The sequence below is a fragment of the Panulirus ornatus genome, chromosome 20 (genome assembly GCF_036320965.1).
Source record: "Panulirus ornatus isolate Po-2019 chromosome 20, ASM3632096v1, whole genome shotgun sequence".
Taxonomy (NCBI): domain Eukaryota; kingdom Metazoa; phylum Arthropoda; class Malacostraca; order Decapoda; family Palinuridae; genus Panulirus; species Panulirus ornatus.
The window spans coordinates 66,517,169-66,534,677 of NC_092243.1; the positions used below are offsets into that span (position 1 = coordinate 66,517,169).

At 40.0% G+C, this 17,509-nt stretch overlaps 1 protein-coding gene across 4 annotated transcripts in view; it reads right to left on the reverse strand.

The window, feature by feature from the left end:
- The window catches only part of LOC139756077 (protein lin-9 homolog), a 100,377-nt gene that overhangs the window by 17,313 nt on the left and 65,555 nt on the right, over positions 1–17,509 (reverse strand). For all 4 annotated transcript variants that reach the window (XM_071675095.1, XM_071675096.1, XM_071675093.1 and 1 more), the window contains 3 exons: positions 15,239–15,487; positions 6,348–6,554; positions 1,104–1,280 (listed from right to left, as the gene is read on the reverse strand). In XM_071675095.1, coding sequence (XP_071531196.1) covers positions 1,104–1,280; positions 6,348–6,554; positions 15,239–15,487 — 633 coding nt within the window. The remainder of the gene's footprint in view (positions 1–1,103; positions 1,281–6,347; positions 6,555–15,238; positions 15,488–17,509) is intronic.

Here is a 17,509-nt window from a genome sequence, read left to right on the forward strand (position 1 = left end):
CAGTTCAAAGCATATTCTGCACCAGAAGTGCCACCCTTTTCTTCCTGCCCTCTCACCAGTTCCAAACTTTAACCCCTAATAATTCCCCTTAACCTCCAACTTTGTTTAGCTCAGTGCCATACCAAGGTTTCTCTACCCAAACACCTGTCAATACCTTAATTTCATTCTGGTCACAACCATGAACATTCAGATACCCCATCCAAAGCCTTCATGGAAGAATCTTCACTTGGCTACTGTTTCTGTTTCTACCTTTACATAGAGAAGTTACAGAGCAGGATGGTTTTCAGTCCTAACTCCCATAAAATCTAGTTTCCTTCAAAATAAGCAGGCAACATAAGGGTAATATTTTCCCTCTCCTATCCCAAGAGACGGAAGAAATATACTATCCAAATTTTTGAAATCCTGCAATCTCTTTCATTCATCCAGCTTTACTCATACAATCATCTTGCTTTTACTTGTATTCTCAATCTTTCACTGTTAATCATATTTTAACATATTCGAACTTATGAACTTAAAAATCTGTATAGTCTTATCTGATTCCATTCATTACTACAATACAGACCACAGTTTCTCTATATAGCTCACTAATCAATAGACTATAATATGAGAACATAACATTCCTACTTTACTTCAACGCACTTAAACCACTAAACTTGTGTAGCCTTCCTCCCACATGGTATACTTTAAATTAACACTTTCCAGAATCAGAATCATACATTTTCACAAGATTCACTACAGTACTAAAGTCAGCATCAAAATCAAAAGAGATCTGAAAATGGCTATACTGTTTTCCTTCTTGCAGTGAAAGTCATCAAAGTTTCACAAAATCATTTTCAAAATTAGTTAATTCTATTCCTATATTCATTTGTAGGTACACATGAACCTATCCCAATATAAGAAAAATGCCTGTTTGTTCAGTGTAAGATGAGTATTTTGGAACCCACTTTCTCACTTCACTAAACCCTACTACCAACTAAGGGTGGAAGGGGATGTAAATTGATAATAACAACTATAAAAGACTATATACTTTTATCTTCTGATGCGTGAAGCTAAAAAAATCACATCTCTTCTGTTTCATTAGGAACTGTAAACTAAATGCTGACCTTCATCTGAAGCATTAGTGAAGTGAGTTTGGTGATGAGGTCAAGTGTGGCTGGGCTAGACACCTGCGGAGAACCACTTGAATGGTTGGTTAAATCTACAATAGCTGCTGCTTCCTCATAGCACCGTTCTCGTATCTGACCAGGCAATAAGGTGGGACCTGACTGTTCTGGAGCAATCTGAAAAAAAGAAAATAGCAGTTTTTTAACATACAATACAAATGAAGTGCTATACATTCAACCCCTTAACATCTGAAGATTGATATCTATGTGAACTGAGCAATTCCTCCAGACAATATTTATGCACTGAGTTTTTCACCTCAATTCTAAGGCCATGTGCAGAGTCTTGGAGGTGGGTAAGGGGATAGTGTGTTATAATTTCACCTACAATCAAGTCATCCTCCATCTCGGCAAAAAACATCGCTAATTTGATTCATTAATAAGGAATTATGCTTTGGAAAAAACAAGACAGACAGACAGACAGACATGCCACACCCTCACTGGTTACGGAACCAGGGAGGGTGTGGCATGTCTTTGGGGGAAGCATTGCTCCTTGGTGGGTGGTGAAGGTAGTTTGTAATGTTCACAGATAGCAATTTCCACCAAAGTACAAATATACTTTAGCTTTTGTACAATACCTACATAACTTTTTGCTCTAACTAAAGTCACTTTGTGATGAGACTGGCATTCCAGGTGGCTGTAATAAATATTCGGAGGTAATAGTTGATGACCTGACAACTGTGGGATCACCAAGAGATGATGTACAGATGCTCCCCAACTTATGAACATCTGTACATATGACCGAAAAAAATATGTTAAAAAGTATTTACTTATTTTATCTATTTATTTTGCTTTGTCGATGCCTCCCGTGTTTGAGACAGCGACAAGTATACTTAGATATAAAAATAATGCTTGGCCATATGTGTGCAAGTGATAAGGGCTGTGTGCGTACAATAGTGAATGTCAGATGATCCTGGCACTGTGTACATCATAGCATCTCTCTCAGTTACCATTCAGTAAGCATACATTATTCAAGTGAATCTAATACATTTCTATGCTGGATTAACTCATTTATGTATCAAACCAAAAAGAAGATGACAAGAAAGAGGAAAAACCCATCACAAGTTGACAGATCTCACAAAATGCTGAGGAAGATGCTTGATTTGGAAGAGAAAATGATAGTAATCACCCAATATGAAGGAGGGAAAAAAAGTTAATGTGATTGCACGTGATCTACAGTTGTCTCATCCAATGGTCTCCTCAATTTCAAAGGACAAAAAAAAAATATGAGAAGCAGTGAAAGGTCTGGCAAGTATGAAGTCTACAATAATAACAAAGCAACAACAAGGGCCCATCCATGAAGTGGAAAAGTTGCTGATGCTGTGGGTGGAAGAACAAATTAAAAAACGTGTACCACTAAACTTACTGACAACTCTGACAAAGGCTAGAAGTCTTTTTGAGACTTTGAGGGAGTGAGTGGGAGAAAATTACAAGAACTACCCAGCAAGTCATGGTTTGTTCAAGATATAAAAAAGATATAGATTGCAAAACGTTCAAGTCACAGGTGAAGCAGCAAATACTGACAAAGGAGCTGACAAAAAGTTTATCAAAAGCTTGGATGAATCAATCCATGAACTAAAGAATCTTAAATAAAAGGTAAAAAGAAACTACAGGAACATACAATAAAGCTGGTTCATAAAAAAAAGAGATAATCATGATAGAAATTCAGCAGGATAAAAGAATGCTGCACAGGTATACAAATTCTATATGCCATGCTGACATACATTCAACTACTGTCCATTTCCAGATCTGACCGGTCGGTCAGATTGGAATTCAAACGTATGTCGGGGAGCATCTCTAATATTTTGTTTACCAACCATACCCATGCAGCTGAGGATATGGTTGCATTTTCACCATAATACAGATAAGATATGGGTTCTGTTTCATTCATATCAGCAATACAGATGTGTATTTTCATCTATGTATAAATGCATTTGTTTATGGATGGGGTTGTTAGGGAGGTGAATGCAAGAGTTTTGGAAAGAGGGGCAAGTATGAAGTCTGTTGGGGATGAGAGAGCTTGGGAAGTGAGTCAGTTGTTGTTCGCTGATGATACAGCGCTGGTGGCTGATTCATGTGAGAAACTGCAGAAGCTGGTGACTGAGTTTGGTAAAGTGTGTGGAAGAAGAAAGTTAAGAGTAAATGTGAATAAGAGCAAGGTTATTAGGTACAGTAGGGTTGAGGGTCAAGTCAATTGGGAGGTGAGTCTGAATGGAGAAAAACTGGAGGAAGTGAAGTGTTTTAGATATCTGGGAGTCGATCTGGCAGCGGATGGAACCATGGAAGCGGAAGTGGATCATACGGTGGGGGAGGGGGCGAAAATTCTAGGAGCCTTGAAGAATGTGTGGAAGTCGAGAACATTATCTCGGAAAGCAAAAATGAGTATGTTTGAAGGAATAGTGGTTCCAACAATGTTGTATGGTTGCGAGGCGTGGGCTATGGATAGAGTTGTGCGCAGGAGGATGGATGTGCTGGAAATGAGATGTTTGAGGACAATGTGTGGTGTGAGGTGGTTTGATCGAGTAAGTAACGTAAGGGTAAGAGAGATGTGTGGAAATAAAAAGAGCGTGGTTGAGAGAGCAGAAGAGGGTGTTTTGAAATGGTTTGGTCACATGGAGAGAATGAGTGAGGAAAGATTGACCAAGAGGATATATGTGTCGGAGGTGGAGGGAACGAGGAGAAGAGGGAGACCAAATTGGAGGTGGAAGGATGGAGTGAAAAAGATTTTGTGTGATCGGGGCCTGAACATGCAGGAGGGTGAAAGGAGGGCAAGGAATAGAGTGAATTGGAGCGATGTGGTATACCGGGGTTGACGTGCTGTCAGTGGATTGAATCAAGGCATGTGAAGCGTCTGGGGTAAACCATGGAAAGCTGTGTAGGTATGTATATTTGCGTGTGTGGACGTATGTATATACATGTGTATGGGGGTGGGTTGGGCCATTTCTTTCGTCTGTTTCCTTGCGCTACCTTGCAAACGCGGGAGACAGCGACAAAGCAAAAAAGAAAAAAAAAAATAAATGCATTGAATGAGATCAACTAAACGACACACCATTCCGTTTCATTCATATTAGCAATACAGATGTGTATTTTCATCTATATATAAATGGATTGAGTGAGATCAACTATATGACACTCACCATTCCCCATGGAAAATTCTGGATATGGGCCTAAAACATTTTCTTCGTGCATAGTTGACATTTCCCATGTTAGGGAGGTAGCACCAGTAATGTGAATAAAAAATCCTCATTCACCCACATCCACTCTCTCGCTGTCATGAATAATGTTCAGAGGGAGCCTGGCTCTCATGAGAGCCAGGTGGAATGACAAGCCCAACCCCCTAGGCCCAGTGCTTAGATCCCTCACCACCAGCATGCCACCCTAGAGCATAGGGCCCCACACCTCCTGAGTTGTAGGGAGGTTTAATCTCAAACATTAATGTATAATGCAGCAAAACCAGATCCCCCTATTGTGAGGCATGGGACTCAGACAAAAATGTAAAGGATCAGGTGAATGTGTTGGAAATGAAATGTCTGAGGACATGTGGTATAAGGAGGGTTGATCAGATAAGAAATAATACGCTAAGAGAGAGGTGCAGTTTTATGAGAGATAAAGTGGGTGTGCTGAAATAGTTTGGACATCTGAAGAGGATGAATGAGAACAGGATAAGTAAGAGGAAATGCATGTTAAAAGTGGAAGGAACAAGGAAAATGGGCAAATCAAGGAGGAGGTGGAAGGATGGAGTGAAAGATGCTTTAAAGGTTCAGGGCCTGAACATGAAAGAGAGTGTAAGGCATGCAAGGGATAGAATGATTTAGAGTGTTGTAGTATACAGGGGATGGTATGCTGTCAATATGCTGAAGCAGGGCATATGAAAACAACAGGGGACGATACGCTGTCAATAGGCTGAAAAAGGGCATATGATATGATCAGGAGAAACAACATAAAAGTCTGCTGGGCCTGGTTGTGGATTGAAAGCTCTGAATTCAGCATATTATACATGACATCTAGTATTGATATTAGCAAATCAGTCTATTTCTTCATCTGTTTCTGGTGCCACCTCACTTATGCGGGAAATGGTGAACATGTATGAAGGAAAACCTAATCACTTCCTGCCTCATACATACATTTTAATTTTATCACATATGCTCACCACTTCCCACAACGGAAAGGTAGTACCAGGAACACATGAAGAAATGGCCTAATTCACTCATTCACTCTAGCAGTCATGTATAATACACCAAAACCAGAGCCCCCTATCTACAATTAGACCCAACAAACCTTCCCTTGGTTTCTTCCAACTGCTTCACAAGCCTTGGTTTTGCCCACTGACATTAAATTGTCATCTGTAAACCACATCACTACTATCACTTACATACCTCACACCCTTTCTCATGTTCAAGTCACTCTATCCTTCCACCTCCTCCTTTGTTTCCCCTTCTTCCTTGTTCCCTCCACTTCTAACACGTTACCCAATATCTTACTCACTCTCAATTTTCCCATAACATTTCAGCACACCCTCTCCAGCTCTCTCATCCATACTCCTCTTACAACCACACATCTCTCTTACCCTATCATTTCTTATTTATCATGCTATATCATGACTATTACATCAAATTGTGCTATCACGACACTAATGTAAATGGCAAAATACTCACACATTTGTAATCAATTATATTTACAGAATTCATCTTTCATTAGTTGACAAACATTTCAAAACTATTCAAAATTATTACCCTTTTATCAACCTTAATCACATCTTTCACTTTTCATTTGCCCAAACCAAAATTTCTTGTCATTTACAATCTAAATAATTGCCAATATCAACCAATTCCTGATCTGGTTTAAGCCTATCATATTCCACTAACTAATATGCAATGACAATATTTGTTGGGAGTTGTAGGTAAGAAACCAATGTCTTAAAGCAAATGCAGCTTTAGCACAAAAAAATTCTTGTTAAGATGGAATTTCTCACATCAATTGTTTAAGACATCATGCACGAACACTAAGAATCTATCATTCCTGACCTGAACACCAAAACCTCTGTGAAATACATAAGAAATTTTCTAATACCCACAACCCCCTACTTGATTTACAAGTTATCAAAGTTTCTTCCAGACTTCACTAATGTCCTTTATAATAGGCTGCAGCATTCTTTTGACTTAAAAGGAAATTAAAAGCAAGACTCACCTCTTGGCAGAACTGCTGAACTGCAAGAAGATGTTGATTTAGCTCACGATTTAGTTTTTCAATTTCTAAAACTAAACCTGCATATTTACGCTGGAAGTCAATATTTAATTCTAAGCCATAACTTCGTTGCTTCTCTGCTTGTGCATTCATGTCACGTAAGGCGCCTATTTTCTCACGTTTTGCTCTCAAAATTTTTGAAAGTTGTACCTGGAAACAAGTGAAAATAGCATGTATTAAGTTTAATTCAGCTCACCAGCTTGTGTATTCAAAGCATGAATACTTTAATGAACATTCATCTTAATGTTCCTGTAAAATTATCAATGTCTTAACACTTTAGGGTACAATCAAACCCTGATGAAAAGTGCAGCAAAAACAGTAAAAAAAAGTTTTGAGGACAATGTGTGGTGTGAGGTGGTTTGATCGAGTAAGTAACGGAAGGGTAAGAGAGATGTGTGTAAATAAAAAGAGCGTGGTTGAGAGAGCAGAAGAGGGTGTTTTGAAATGGTTTGGGCACATGGAGAGAATGAGTGAGGAAAGATTGACCAAGAGGATATATGTGTCGGAGGTGGAGGGAACGAGGAGAAGAGGGAGACCAAATTGGAGGTGGAAAGATAGAGTGAAAAAGATTTTGTGTGATCGGGGCCTGAACATGCAGGAGGGTGAAAGGAGGGCAAGGAATAGAGTGAATTGGAGCGATGTGGTATACCGGGGTTGATGTGCTGTCAGTGGATTGAATCAAGGCATGTGAAGCGTCTGGGGTAAACCATGGAAAGCTGTGTAGGTATGTATATTTGCGTGTGTGGACGTATGTATATACATGTGTATAGGGGTGGGTTGGGCCATTTCTTTCGTCTGTTTCCTTGCGCTACCTCGCAAACGCGGGGGACAGCGACAAAGCAAAAAAATAAAAATAAAAAATAAAAAAATAGACGAGGAGTTTACAGATGTGGAAATATGAACTTAGAACATCAATGGAAATAACATCATTGGGTTTGCCACAGTTTGTTGAACACTATTATACCTGCAGAGTTGAAACTGAAATGTCTGACAAATCTTCAGTAAAATTACAAAAAATTGGACAAGACTCTGAGGATACATGTACCTATGTTCCTACTCCTTCACAGTAATTTCATAAAACCTCTCACCACAATGCACTGGTTCTTGGCTACTGACCTCTATTTCCAAATACGTTACCACAGAAATTATTGAGGCTTGTGTAGTTTCTGTAATTATATCTCTTTAGGTCTTATCACACCCATGCTCTTTTAACTTCCTCATTTTCAACAGAGTCAAACTTGAACATTAAATGGTCACTTTTTGCAAATGGCATATCATATACGATATTCTCAATGTTTATGCAAGTATCTTTTAACGATAGAGGTTCCAGTCACAGACAAAAGCCCACATAAAGGAAGGGCCTTAACTGAAATACAGAGAGGATTATGAGAGGAAAAGAGACAAGGGGAAAGTATTTACAAATTATGGAGGAAATGAAAACCCTTTAATTCAAAATGTGCCAGGTCATAGTTATTGGGAAAGACATGAAAGGGTAGAGAGCTCCAAAGCTTCAAGGTGTAAGGAAAGACGCAGTTATCAAAATGACCCACCCTAAAACTGCCAATGGCCTCACAGTAATCCTGTGATGTAGCAGCTTGCTAAGTATTGCATGGTCTAGCAAGTGGCGAGGGCACACAAGCAACCAGTTCCCAGGAGCAAAAATATAAAGTGATACCCACAGAGGAGGGAAAATGAACCAACATTTGTGGCATAGGGCAAGAGGGTCAAATTTTGAAGTTAGCCTGGGGAGATACCCTGTAAGAGTACATAAGTCAGACAGCTTTCAACTCAACTCTTAAGTAAGAATGCTGAGCTAGAACCATCCCAAATGTTACAGCAGTACTCCATGCAAAGAAATAAAGGAAGCAAGTACTCTAAAGAAAAGAAGTTTCAACATCTAAACAGGACTCCCAGCTTCTTAGGAGGCAGTCTTAGCTATTTCCATAATCCATAATGTGAGATTTCCAAGAAAGAGTGGATGTTAAAGTAATACCAAGTATGGCACTGCATCAAGAGGTGAAATTAAAGAACTGTCAAAGGAAAGACAAGTTGTGAGGAGTTTTCAACACAAAGATGGGTATCAAATTCAACTAGATTTCATCTATTCCACTGAGACATTCTGTCAAAGAAGCTTACTTAAGAAGCTGTGTCAAGACAAGTTGCAGATCGAGTGAGAGTAAAATGAGCAGAATTGAAGTATGTGGATGAATGCAGTGTTGAGTCATTAGTGTATAAGTGCATTTGATTATTTATGGAAGAAATGAAATTGTTGATAAAAAGTGTAGGGAACAGGAGAAAAGCTTGAGGGAAACCACTGTTGATGGAGAAAGGGGTAAGGCTGATCTATCAACAACCAAAAAGACAGATCAGCTAGAAAGAGAAAGGAAGCTACACATGAAGGTGCAAAGTTAGGGAAGGAAGCCAAAAGAGGGGGCTTAGAGATGAGACCCTGATGCTACACATTGTCAAAAGCTTTGGATATGTCAAGGGCAGCTACACAAGACTCCCCAAAATCTTTCAGGGATGATGACCGGACACTAGTAAGATAAGAGACAATATCACCAGTGATCTCACCTTACGGAAGCCATACTAGAGATCATAGAGAAGACAGTGAGATTCAAGAAGTCTAAGGATATGGGAGTTCAGAGGGATCAAAGACTCTGGAAATGGTAGACAGTGGTGATCAAAGAGAAGACAATTAGATTCAGAGAGTTTAAGGATATGGGAGTTGAGAGAGATCAAAGACTCTGGAAATGGTTGATGTCAAAGCAATTGGACTTTAGTAAGAGGAGTCAGAGCAGTCACCCTTCTCTGGGATGGGATGTATCAACCAATGCTTCCAAGAAGAAGGAAAAAGATTTGTTTTTTAAACTACCTCTTCCCTCTTCACCAAATCCCCGACCCTCTCAATTTGCACACCATCCCAACAAAAACACCCTACATCTGCCACTCTATCATCAAACACATTCAACAAACCTTCAAAATACTTACTCCATCTCCTTCTCACTTTATCACAACTTGTTAACACTTCCCCACTTGCCCCCTTCACCGATGTTCCCATTTGTTCTCGTCTTATGCATTTACCTCCTTCCAAAACATTTTTTTATTCTCCCAAAATATAATGATACTCTCTCAACCCAACTCCTATTTGCCCTCTTTTTCAACTCTTTCACCCTTCTCTTGACCTCTTACCATTTTCTTTTATAGATCTCCCAGTTATTTGCACTACTTCCCAGCAAGTATCATCCAAATGCCTCTCTTTTCTCTTTCACTAACAACCTTACTTCTTCATCCCACCATTCACTACCCTTTCAAATCTGCCCAACTCCCACCTTTCTCATGCAACATGCATCTTTTGTGCAAGCTATCACTTCTTCCCTAAAATCATACCATTCCTCCCACTGCCCTCACTTCATTTGCTTTCAGCTTTTGCCATTCTACACTCAATCTCTCCTGATACTTCCTCACACAAGTCTTCTTTCCAAGCTCACTTACTCTCAGCACTCTCTTCTCCCCAACATTCTCTCTTCTTTTCTGAAAACCTCTATGAATCTTCACCTTTGCCTCCACAAGATAGTGATCAGACATCCCTCCAGCTGCCCCTCAAAGCACATTAACATCCAAAAGTCTCTCTTTAACATGCCTATCAATGAACACTTAATCCAATAATGCCCTCTGACCACCTCTCCTACTCACATATGTATACTAATGTATATCTCTTTTTAAACCAGGTATTCCCAATCACCACTCTTTTTTCAGCACACAAATCCACAAGCTCTTCACCATTTCCATTTACAACACTGAACACCCCATATACACCAATTATACCCTCAACTGCCACATTACTCACCTTCACATTTAAATCACCTATCACCACAACCTGGTCTCGTGCATCAAAGCCGCTAATACACTCACCACATCTTGAAGCCCTGGAACTCCCTACCCTCTCATATCTTTTCCAGTAACTATGGCTTGCACTTTCTAAAAGACAGGTTTTTCACTTCCTCCAAAATTCATAAATACTTTTATTTATCTCTGTTTTCCCTTTCATTAATCTTTGTATAACTAATCTAAGATCCAGCTTCAGTATGGGCTTCTGTCTGTGACTGGGGGAGGTAAAAAAAAATAGATAAATAAATAAACAAAATAAAGGCAATGATCATGGTGCCTATATCAAGGATGAGCCCTAATGAAATATATCAAAATTTTCATCCACTTCTGAAGTGATGAGATATCTACCTTTTAAAAGGAAGACAAGCTTTAAGAACTGGATAAACATTTAAAGAGAAAGATTTCCAGATCCAGAGTCTGGCTAAAGTAATGGAAAACACACTGAATCAGTTAATCCTCAAGCTGTTAGGGCTTACACAATGTAAGTGGAATGCACAAGCCTCTCAAGTTCTGTGTAACCTAGCTACAGGAAGAGGTATGCAAACAGTCATCTTTCAAGAGTAAAAACCAACCTGTATCTATAAAAGAAAAACAATAATGTGTCTAAGAGAAATGGGCTTGAGTTGCAAAATGAGGGAAAAAGGACAGAGCAAGCTTAAATTATTTATAGCTCAAGTGTCACTATAAGAGGTGTGGGAGAATCTAAAAATCTATCCATACAAACATCTGATTGTTCATTCCCACAGGATATCCCTACTCAGGAAGGATATGGTCACAGCAGAAAGGTCTCAGGGCTGCCTTAGCTAAACATACTGATCAAGCTTGTGCCATCCCCTTTACACCTTCTTGTGTCTTCTCCCTAAAATATTCCCCAACTTCCTTTACCCAAGATACCAGCTATCTCCCCCCTCCACTCCATATCCTTCTGCCTTCCTACACTGTACTTTCTTTACAAACCTATCATTAAGCATCCTTTCCACATGACCAAACCACTTCAAGCTATTTTGCATAACCTACTCGGCGACACCAAAACCTATGACATCCCCTCTCTCCAACACTTAACAACTCATATATTTCTGAATTACTTACTCATCCCAGCTGCTAACACCCTGGGAAACCAAACAGCTCATTTCAGGAACAAGACTCCTAGAACTGTATGCATTCCTCAACATTTACATTTTACAATCATAAGATAAAGGCAAGTATGCAGTCTGTTGTGGATGAGAGGGCTTGGGAAGTGAGTCAGTTGTTGTTCACTGATGATACAGCACTGGTGGCTGATTCAGGTGAGAAACTACAGAAGTTGGTGACTGAGTTTGGTAAAGTGTGTGAAAGAAGAAAGCTGAGAGTAAATGTAAATAAGAGCAAGGTTATTAGGTACAGTAGGGTTGAGGGACAAGTCAATTAGTAGGTAAGTTTGAAAGGGAAAAACTGGAGGGAGTGAAGTGTTTTAGATATCTGGGAGTGGGTTTGGCAGCAGATGGAACCATGGAAGCAGAAGTGAGTCACAGGGTGGGGAAGGGGGCGAAAGTCCTGGAAGTGTTGAAAAATGTGTGGAAGGTGAGAACATTATCTCAGAAAGAAAAAATGGGTATGTTTGAAGGAATAGTGGTTCCAACAATGTTATATGGTTGCGAGGCATGGGCTATAGATAGGGTTGTGCAGAGGAGGGTGGATGTGTTGGAAATGAGATGTTTGAGGACAATATATGGTGTGAGGTGGTTTGATTGAGTAAGTAATGAAAGGGTAAGAGAGATGTGCAGTAATAAAAAGAGTGTGGTTAAGAGAGCAGATGAGGGTGTATTGAAATGATTTGGTCACATGGAGAGAATGAGTGAGGAAAGATTGACAATGGATATATGTGTCAGAGGTGGAGGGAATGAGGAGAAGTGGGAGACCAAATTGGAGGTGGAAAGATGGAGTGAAAAAGATCTTGAGCGATCAGGGCCTGAACATGCAGGAGGGTGAAAGGCGTGCAAGGAACAGAGTGAATTGGAACGATATGGTATACCAGGGTGGACATGCTGTCAATGGATTTAACTAGGGCATGTGAAGCGTCTGGGGTAAACCATGGAAAGTTTTGTGGGGCCTGGGTGTGGAAAGGGAACTGTGGTTTCGGTGCATTATACATGACAGCTAGAGACTGAGTGTGAACGAATGTGGCCTTTGTTGTCTTTTCCTCGTGCTTCCTTGCGCACGTGCGGGGGGGAGGGGGTTGTCATTTCATGTGTGGCGGGGTGGTGACGGAAATGAATAAAGGCAGCAAGTATGAATTATGTACATGTGTACATATGTATATGTCTGTGTATGTATATAAATATATGTATACATTAAAATGTATAGGTATGTGTATGTGTGTGTGTCTGGGTGTGTATGTATATACATGTGTATGTGGGTGGGTTGGGCCATTTTTTTGTCTGTTTCCTTGTGCTACCTCACTAATGCAGGAGACAGCAACAAAGTATAATAAATAAATATAAAAGATAAAGCTGGCAGAACTATGCTATCCCTCAGTCACACCCCCAAACCACCATCCCCATTATCTTCATGGTTACATTTCCCCTCTCATAATTTTCCCTTATGATGTAATCACCTTCCTTCTTGTACAGCTCTCTCCTTTATCTCTCCTTCCACTAACCATGTTTGCATACCAGAGAACTCACTTTCCTTAAATTCTCAAATCTCTTCAAGCAGTTAACCATCCATCCGAATCAAGCACTTCAGGTCACTGTTTTCATTAATTCTGAATGGTATTGCAAAAGTCTGCCACATCATTTTCTCTCCTTTCAAAAATCATAACTAACTCTTACTAGCATTTACTTTCAAAAATCTTTATTTTTGTAAAACACTATGTGTAAAACTACTTCACCATCTGAACCTTCAATCTCAACCAGCAACAATGAATCATCTACAAAGAAGCTAATCACCAAATATTAGTTCTCTCCCCATTACTTAAGCTTTGCTACCTCTCTTCCAATGCTTGCTTCCATCTCTCTTACTGCCCCTTCTACGTACTATTTTTTCATACACATTCGCCATTTCCTGCGTCAGCAAGGTTGCTTTAAAAAAGCCAAGCTAACATTCTGAATGCATTTCATTCCCTGATCTATTTCAAAACTTAACCTACCCTCTACTTTCACAAATGATTCATCATTTTCCCAGAATTATTTTCTTGCAACAAACAATTTTTCCAGTCCTTTTAGCACAAATTTCTTCCGTACCTACCACAATGCATTCTAATCTACTAAATATGTGGAGGATATGTGCACCTGCATAGCATCACTTCCAACAGCTTGGTCAACGAATCCCCTAACTCGAAAGCTGACTCAGCCCAAGCTGTGGGGGTAGATGACCTCTAAAGACTATTCCAGGTAAAATCCCGGTCCATAAGTGCTGCTTAGAACTTTCTTCTTTTTCTTATATACTTTCAAGCTACCTTCTTTTTTTTTTTTTTTTTTCCGGTCTCCTGCGTTTGCGAGGTAGCGCAAGGAAACAGACGAAAGAAATGGCCCAATCCACCCCCATACACATGTATATACATACGTCCACACACGCAAATATACATACGTCCACACACGCAAATATACATACCTACACAGCTTTCCATGGTTTACTCCAGACGCTTCACATGCCCTGATTCAATCCACTGACAGCGCGTCAACCCTGGTATACCACATCGCTCCAATTCACTCTATTCCTTGCCCTCCTTTCACCCTCCTGCATGTTCAGGCCCCGATCACACAAAATCTTTTTCACTCCATCTTTCCACCTCCAATTTGGTCTCCCTCTTCTCCTCATTCCCTCCACCTCCGACACATATATCCTCTTGGTCAATCTTTCCTCACTCATTCTCTCCATGTGCCCAAACCATTTCAAAACACCCTCTTCTGCTACCTCAACCACGCTCTTTTTATTTCCACACATCTCTCTTACCCTTACGTTACTTACTCGATCAAACCACCTCACACCACACATTGTCCTCAAACATCTCATTTCCAGCACATCCATCCTCCTGCGCACCACTCTATCCATAGCCCACACCTCGCAACCATACAACATTGTTGGAACCACTATTCCTTCAAACATACCCATTTTTGCTTTCCGAGATAATGTTCTCGACTTCCACACATTCTTCAAGGCTCCCAGAATTTTCGCCCCCTCCCCCACCCTATGATCCACTTCCGCTTCCATGGTTCCATCCAGATCCACTCCCAGATATCTAAAACACTTCACTTCCTCCAGTTTTTCTCCATTCAAACTCACCTCCCAATTGACTTGACCCTCAACCCTACTGTACCTAATAACCTTGCTCTTATTCACATTTACTCTTAACTTTCTTCTTTCACACACTTTACCAAACTCAGTCACCAGCTTCTGCAGTTTCTCACATGAATCAGCCACCAGCGCTGTATCATCAGCGAACAACAACTGACTCACTTCCCAAGCTCTCTCATCCCCAACAGACTTCATACTTGCCCCTCTTTCCAAAACTCTTGCATTCACCTCCCTAAGATCATTATTATTCTTGGTGGCAGATGCAGCAGCACAATAAATGAGGGCAGTATTGAAGTTACAAAATCTTATCATTAGTGAAGTAGCATAGAAATTAAAGTAGTACAAGCAATGGTGGTGGTGGTGGTGGTGGTACCAGTTAAAATTAAGTGTTATTTGGCAGGTGGAACACTGGTAAGAAGTGGGCTGGAAATGGTGAAGGTTGTGTTGGGTGGGTGGTGACAGGAAGCCAAAGATGGTTTTAGAGAGGACAGTGGTGGTGATACAGTAGTAGTGGTGCTGGGGGCAGCAGCTGGGGCAACAGAGGTCCCTCATCACCAAAGAAATCCTAATTCCTAGGCAAGGATGGCAAATGAGGGCATGTTAGTACCATTAAAAAAAAGATACTCATAAAGGGGAAGAAGTTTATAAAGATCAAAAGGTGTACTCACAATCTGAACGAGGCATTTAACAGGGAATCCCCCAAGGGTATCATCCATAGAAATTTTGGATGACTTAAGAGGAGACTGAGCCAAGATGGGGTCATTGGTAAGAGAAAGTGCTGGACTGTCTGCTCCTGCACTACCTGGTTCCTGCTTGGGTAGTAGCGGTCTAGGAGGGGTGACCATACCCAAGGGAGGGCGTGGACGGAACTTCTGGGAGAAGCTTGATAGAGGCATGATTTCTGCACCCTCACTTGACTGGAACAAAAGCACATCATTTTCATGTCCATCAAGCACACTGCAATTATAACTCTAGACCTACAATTATCCTTACTTGCTTTCTAAAGGTACATATGTTCTATTGGTCTTAAAAAAGATATGAGCCTGTTATATCAAGCATTTCTGTACCCACACGACTCAGTTGCAGAAACAGTAGAAAGTAAATATCCCAACTCCCCTTATCCCACTGTTACCTTATTGTTGAAGCACTGGTCAACTCTACATTCAAGATGTCTAAACCACACAAAACTCACACTTCCACTGCTGGGGTAGGTGAGATGGCAATTTCATATCTCTGCAGCTATTCTGTGTCTGGGGAGAGAAATGATTCTCAGGCAAAACTTGTTTTCTGTACATGACACAAAGTAACACCAAGGAAATAAAAAAATTAACCAAACAAGGAAATTCTCACTTACTTAAGTGGATCAAGAAGGATGCTGGAAGTTGAGGTCTTTGATAACGATATTCACCTCTCTATCTTTACCCTTGAACTCCTACCATAACAATGAGACTTTATAGTCAAATTGTATAGGTCTGATCTTACTTACTAACTCACTTCTTTTCATTTCATGAGGCTCCTGCTACACTCACATCCACCATCCATCTTTACTCATCTGCCCACCTCTCACCTTCTACACGCAACACATTTCTCTCACACTTGCCAGCACTCTCTGTCAAAGTATACGTGTCCGATAATTGGGGGGCAGATGCAGGGTGCTTGGAGTTTAACTTGACAAGAAAATGTAATTCCGCTCTGCAGTTTTTTAAGTTATCACCAACTCCCTGCACCTGCACATTAGCCTTTTAGTGCCCTCATTACCAGTGTCATTTACACAGTTTATTTCTGGCATTTTTCTCTGAGCATACCTGAATTCATAAAATATTTGTCTAAACGACTTCTGAAGGTATCTATAGTCTCAGCATTCACTACATCTGATGGTAACTTATTCCAGTGCTCAGCACACCTATAGGAAAAGAAGCTTTTTCCCCACATCCATACTATGCTGTTTAGCCTTGAGCCTAGTTCCATTTGTCCTGGTAATTTTTTTTTGTATTTCAAAAAGATGTTCGTGATTTACTTTATCGAACTTGTTCAGAATTCTGAATATTTGGATTAAGTCGCCGCAAAGTCTATGTTTTTTAAGGGAGAAGAGATCCAATCGTGTTAGCCTCTTTTCGTATGCCAGATTTCTAAGGGAAGGGATCAATTTTGTCCCGTATCTTTGTACTCTCTTAATTTTTCCTCCTCTCTTTTTAAAATTTGGGGACCAAAACTGGACTGCATATTCAGTGTGTTCTTACTAGAGAATTATTATAAAGTGTGAAAACTGTTTCTGGTATCTTGTAATCTATGTTCCTGGCTATGAAACCTAACATTTGGTTGCCCTTTTTTCTTGCTGCTTGACACTGTTTACTGTGCTTCAGATTGTTGTTAATGACAACTCCAAGGTCCTTTTCTTCAATTACTTTAATTAGTTTCTGAATAGTTTGTAGTCGTAACATACATTCTAGTCTCCAAAATGCATAACTTTACACCTGTCTATATCAAATTTCATTTGCTATCTGTCTGACCACTCTGCTACTAAGTTAAATCTCTTTGAATCATTTTGCAGTCCCATGTACAGAGTTCTTCACCAATTCCGTGTGCTTTGAGTTTATGTAAAAGTCTCTTGTGAGGTACTTTACCAAAAGCCTTCTAGAAATCTAAATATACATCAAATATACTTTTTTGTCCTAATTCTGATGAATAACATTAAAAAATTCCAGCAAATCTGTCAGGCAGGATCTTCTATTGCAGAAACCAAGTCAGTTGTCCAATACAATTTTGTGATCTAGAAACGTGGCAATTTTATCTTGTAACATTTGCTAGTTTCCAGTCAGCTGGCACCTGACAATCCGATAGAGATTTGTTGGATATTTTTGTTATGGGGTATATCAGCTGTCTCCTGACCTCTTTCAAAAATCTTGGAGCTACGTTATCTGGGCCGTTAGATATGTTAG